This window comes from Plecotus auritus, assembly GCF_963455305.1.
Source record: "Plecotus auritus genome assembly, chromosome: 2".
NCBI lineage: Eukaryota > Metazoa > Chordata > Mammalia > Chiroptera > Vespertilionidae > Plecotus > Plecotus auritus.
The window spans coordinates 13,277,746-13,283,890 of NC_137771.1; the positions used below are offsets into that span (position 1 = coordinate 13,277,746).

At 45.7% G+C, this 6,145-nt stretch overlaps 1 protein-coding gene across 8 annotated transcripts in view; it reads right to left on the bottom strand.

The window, feature by feature from the left end:
* USP48 (ubiquitin specific peptidase 48) overlaps window positions 1–5,036 on the bottom strand; it is a 62,321-nt gene extending 57,285 nt beyond the window's left edge. For 6 of the 8 annotated variants that reach the window (XR_013960017.1, XR_013960018.1, XM_080657625.1 and 3 more), the window contains exon 1: window positions 4,664–5,029. Coding sequence is in view for 5 of the 8 variants with exons in the window: in XM_080657625.1 (XP_080513751.1) it covers window positions 4,664–4,797 (134 nt within the window). In the remaining 3 variants the exon portion in view is untranslated. Of the gene's footprint in view, window positions 1–4,663 lie in introns of all 8 variants that reach the window. The other 2 variants (XM_080657623.1, XM_080657626.1) reach the window with 2 other exon arrangements.
* Between the last annotated feature and the right edge of the window lie 1,109 nt (window positions 5,037–6,145).

Sequence of the window (6,145 nt, forward strand, 5' to 3'; positions counted from 1 at the left end):
TAACTGAAAACTTTAATATAATTATTTAATCTCTTCTTGCTAAGAGTCAAGAAATGCTCATTCAAAAGGAAAAAGTGAACCCTGGCCAGTGTAGCTCGGTTGGGAGTTGTCCCGTGCATTGAAAAGTTGTGGGTTTGATTCTGGGTAAGGGCACATGCCTGAGGTTTTGGGCTCAATCCTGGGTAGGGGGCATGCAGGAGGCAGCCAATGATTGTTCTGTTCTCATATCAATGTTTCTCTCCCCCACCCCCTCTAATCACCCTGGCCTGTGTGCCTGTTGCTAAGTGGTGAGAACGTTGGCCCACACAACTGAAGAGTTTCAGCTAAGATCTCAGGTACATTGATGTTTTTCTTTCCCTCCCTCCCTCCCTCCTGTCCACGCTCTCTGAAAAGCAATGGGAAAAATATCATCAGGTGAGGATTAATAAACAAAAATCAATAAAAATTAAAAATCTATATATATAAAAGGCTAATAATATGCAAAGTGTCCCCTTGGGAGTTCGTCCAGGAGTTCAATTGCTTGCTATGATGTGTGCTGACCACCAGGGGGCAGCGCAGAACGAAGGAAGGCCCTGATTGGCCCTGATCACTGGCCAGGCCTAGGGACCCTACCCACGTAGGACTTTCGTGAACCAGGCCTCTAGTATTTCAATAAAGCCCTAGCTGGTTTGGCCCAGTGGCTACAGCATTGGACTGTGGACTGAAGAGTCCCAGGTTCGATTCTAGTCAAGGGCACATGCCCAGGTTGTGGGCTCAATCCCCAGTGTGAGTGTGCTATTTTTAAAAAATATTTTAATATGCCCTGGCCAGTTTGGCTCAATGGATTGAGCGTCGGCCTGGGGATTGAGGGGTTCTGGGTTCAATTCTAGCCAAGGGCACATGCCCGGGTTGTGGGCTTGATCCCCAGTGGGGGGAGTGTAGGAGGCAGTCGATCAATGGTTCTCTCTCATCATTGATGTTTCTATCTCTCCCTCTCCCTTCCTCTCTGAAATCAATAAATATATCCTAAAAAAGTATTTTAATAAAAGTTATTAGAAAAACTGGACTGCATCAAAATTAAAAGCTTTTGTACTGCAAATGATTACCATCAAGAACATCAAAAACAACCCACAGAATGAAAGAAAATATTTGCAAATAAGGGACCTGTATCCAATCTATAGTAATAAAAGCATATGCTAATTAGACCAGACAGTCAAACGACCTTCCGGATGAAGCCGGGGATGGAAGGGCCGAGCCCCTTGCAAATTTCGTGCATTGGGCCTCTAACATATATATATATATATTTGTAATACTTTCAACAATAAAGATAAATTTTTTAAAAAGAATTCTCTTACAACTCAATAATACAAGACAAATAATCCAATTTTAAAATGGGCAAAGCACTTGAATAGACATTTCTCCAAAGATATATGAATTAGCCAGAAAGCACACAGATACTCAACATTATTAGTCATCAGAGAAATGCAAAGCAAAATCATTTCACGTTCACTAGATGACCATAAGAAAAGAGACAAACCAAAAAAAGACAAACATCAGTTATAAAGATGGAGAAACTGGAATCCTCATTCTTTGTATATAAAATAGTGTAGCCACTTTGAGAAATAACTTGTCCATAATGTCCACGCAAAAACCTATACACAAATGTGCACAGCAGCTTTATTCATAGCAGCTAAAAAGTAGAATGACCCAAATGTCCATCAACTGATGAATATATATAAAATGTAGCAGGTGTATACACAAAATGGAATATTATTCAGCCAAAAAAAGAAAAGAAATGAAGCCCTGGCTGGTGTGTTCAGTGGTTAGAGCATCAGCCTGCCCACCAAAGGGTCTTAGATTTGATTCCCAGTCGAGGGCTCGCTCGTATCTGGGTTGCAGAGTCAATCCCCAGGGTCAGGGCACATTCGGGAGGCAACCAATTGATGTGTCTCCCTCACATTGATGTTTTTCTCTCCTCCTCCCTTCCTTCTATTCTCTCTTAAAATTAATAGAATAAAAATATCCTCGAGTGAGGATTTTTTTAAAAATGAAAATAACCAAGGAGCACATGAAAAGATGCTCAATACATTAGTCATTAGGAAAATCAAAACCACAATGAAATGCCATTTAAAAAGGAAAACATAGAAAGTAACAAATGTTGGGGAGGTTAATGGGAAATTGGAACCCTTTTACATTGTTGTGGGAATGTAAAGTAGCAGAGCAGCTATGGAAAACATTGTAGCAGTTCCTCAACAAATTAAACATAATTACCACCTGATGCAGCAATCCCACTCCCAGGTATGGTATATCTCCAAAAGAACAGAAAACAGATATTCTAACAAAAACCTGTACACAAATGTTCATAGCAACACTACTCGCAATAGCCAAAAAGTGGAAATTATCAAAATGTCAATCAGGTTTATCTTGACCTTGGTAACTCATACCAAAATACACACACACACACACATACATAAATATAATACAATTATATTTATTATACACTTAAAATATAATACAATTATTGGTCAATTATTCCTCAGTAAAGCTTAGGGAGGGCAAATATTTTTTAAATCCTCACCTGAGGGTATTTTTTCCACTGCTTTTACAGAATGAAAGGGAGGGAGACACACAGATTAGTTGCACGTGCCCCACCCAGGGGCAGGGAGGCACGTGCCCTCTAATCACTGAGCCCTCCAGCCAAGGTAGGGAGGGTGTTTTTTACATCCTTCAACTGATGAATAGATAAGGGAAATGTGGTCTATCCAAACAATGGAATACTGCTCAGCCAGAGAAAGGAATAAAGTATTGGTACACGCTACAACATGTATGACTGTTGAAAACATTATGCAAAGTGAAAGCCAGACACTCCCCCCCACCCCCCGCCTAAAAAGACCACATATTTTATAAGTCCATTTTATGAAATATCCAGAATAGAGAAATCCAGAGACAGACTAGTGGTTGCTAGGGGGTGTGGGGAGGGAAATGGGAAGTGAACTTAATGGATATGAAGTTTCTTGTTAGGGTGATGGAAAACAAGTACTAGAACAAGACAATACTGATGTTTGTACAACATGTAAAGGTTGTACAAACTGAACTGGGTGCTTTAAAATCATAAATTATGTTTTTTACACAATTTTTTAGAAATACTGATACATGCTTCAACATGGATGGTCCTTGAACATATTATACTAAGTTAAAGAAGCCAGTCACAAATATTGCATGATTCCATTTACATGAAATGTCCAAAATAGGTAAATTTATAGTAGCGGCAGAAAATAGATCAGTGATTGCCTAGAGCTTGGGAATCGGGGAATACAGGGGAGGGCTGAGTGCCAATCTAACAGGGCTTCTTTTAGGGGGCCCTAAATGTTTTAAAATCAGATTGTGATGATGGCTTAATAACCCTGTGTATATATAAACAAAAAACACTGGACTCTACATTTCAAAGTGAATCGTCTATGTGAATGATATCTCGATGTTTAAAAAAAAACCTTCTTGGATGTAAAGTTTGCAACCGCAGCTTAAAACTCATCTTCTCTATGACATCCACCTTATACTGACCTCAGCCAATTTCTACTCCTTTACTTCCGTTAAAATCAGAACTACGTGAAAGCGCTTACATTTTTTGGTTCCTCTGGAACCTAATTATGTTGAGAGGACGACTGAGCTTAATGAATTCTATTACACACGCACTCCGGGTCGTCCCAGCACTAACTGTTGGAGTCAGACTTGCCCTCCTTGAGAGCCCGACGCCCCGAGCTTGGAATGATTCCTTTGCCTCATGAAGTTCCTAACTTGTCTGACTTCTCAAACTAGACTGTAAGCTCCAAAGCGGAGACCTTGACTTCCATTCCTTCCGGATCCCGCCACAGAATGCAGAAACCAGAAAGCCTTTACTAAACGCCTGCTGAAAGGCGGCTACTGAGCATGCCCGGCTTGGCCAAGTCAATTCAACAACATTCCGGAACAAAAACTATAGTTCCCGCGTTAAAAGGTGGAAAAACAGAAGAGACGGGCACAAAGCCTAAGGATTCGATCTAAAAAGAAAGGCAAGGTTCAAAGGCTTAGCAAAGTGAAGGACAAAACTTACACAACTCAAACATCGTACTTGGTAGAGATATAGTCTGAAAGACCAAAAAAAAGGGGGGGGGGCCTAAAAAAATACTAGATTAACGAGAGAGGGCAGGTCAACAGGAGGATGAAGGGCACCGATGACGAAAGGTAACCATACGTTTTTCCAAAGCAACCCTACCCGAAAGTAATACTAAGATTATCAATTCTTCAGCGTCAACACTAACGCAGGATGTACTGTAATGAGGGAGGCTCACTTCGAAGTAGTTCCCTTTTACAAACAAAAAGCCGAGCCCTGGCCAAGATATCCAACCAAGGTTAGCTGAGCTCTCGGCTCCTGCCTTTAACCATTTCCCCCGCCATCTTCTAGGTAAGAACCCAGAACCCTTCCTAAAGAGCTTTCAGCAGCATCACCACCGTGCAGAGAGCCCGGTAAGGCTGCGCTTCCCAGGTCGCCCAGACGGCGGAAAGGAGGAAACCTCCACCTAGCTCCTCTCCGCTCCTGCTGGATGCACGCGATGGGCCGCAGTCTTCCTTCCCCCAACCCGACCCTCAGCCCTATTTTCCAATGTCCGACGCGATGAGGGGCGCGAGCCCGGTGCACGGGCCTCACCTGCACACGCCGCGGATGCAAGGCTCCAGCCAGATGCGGTAGGCGGTCTCGATGTGCTCCTGCGACACCTCCTCGGGCCGCACCGTCTCCGCCCAACGCCAGGCGGCCTTCTCCAGCTGCAGCCGCGGGGCCATGGCCTTGGCCAGAGGAGCGCCTCCGGAGTCGGGCTCCCGCTGCCGCCTCCGCAGCCGCCCAACTGGGCTCCGCCACCTGCCAGCGATGAAGACCAGACGCTCCCTCAGCCAGCTGGCCAGTCAATCACCTGCGCGCGCCACGGCCGCCGCGCCCGCCCGCGCCCGCCCGCACGACCGGCCGCAAAGCACCGCCGCCGACACCCGACACTGTCCCTCCGCCCCTCACTCCCACAGACGTTGAAAAGTACTCCCCACCGGGATGGGCGCATGCGCGTTCCCAGCAGCCTTTGCGCCTCCCGCGCCTCCGAGCAGACGGGCGGAGGAGAGGCAAGTGGTTGTCAGGGAGAGTTCTGCCGCGTCCTCTTCAGCGCTGCTGGAGAAGCAGCGTCTCAGCCCCTGTGCAGGGAGGCGTCCTGCGTACCACTACTCTAACAAGTCGGCGCCGCGAGGGCTAAAGGCTGCCTATTCTTGCCTTCTGGTCTTCCCCCTTTAACCGTGAAGGAATCACGCGAGAGACTACTCAACGCACACCATAGGTCCGCTGAACTGTGGGGTGGGGCCTGAACCGGGTCACCAAAGAAACCAGGCTCTGTTCTCTAGAGGAAGATTTAACTTGAACCTGGACCGGTTCCGACTCCTTTCCCGAGCCCTCCTGACGTCACGGGACGTTCTGGGCCTTTTCCTGAACTAGAACCGGACTACAGATCCCGGCGTGCATTGCGCGCTGCCAGTCATTGTATTTGAGGCATACTGGGATTTGGAGTCTTGGAGGAAGGGCTTGATGTGCCTGGGAGATTGCAGAGGCGCACGCGGGGGCGGGGTTTTCCTGGCCGGGAGGGTCACCTTTACAGCACCTGACCCCCTTCAATACTGTTTTCTGTATAAGATAACTTCCTCCTTCTTTCTTGAAGCTCTTCTCTAGCCCCAGGGTTTAAAAACAGTTCATTTTTTAAACTTCTGCCCCAGGATCTAAAGAGCCTTATCAGAATGTTTTGCAAACTAAAGGGCAATGCTAGTGTGAGGATTTTGAGAACATTACATTTGAATGAGAGCTTTATGGGGTCTAAGCACTAATTTCTGATTTTGACTGTATTCTAACCTGTGCTAATCAGTAGACATTCAGACATTCCCTGAAGGCATGATGAAAATAAGACCTGGCCTCTGCCCTTGGAGGTGGGTAAGGTGAGAGGAGTAGAAATTCAAGGTCCTCTTCCCAGCCTCGGAAGGTTTGGAGTACGTGGGAGAAGGGTTTCCCAGAAGAGGTAACTCTTAAACTCATCCTTAAAAGATGAGTAGAATTTAGCCAGGTAGAAGAAAAGCTCCTTTCCAGATAAAGGGAACAGCAAGG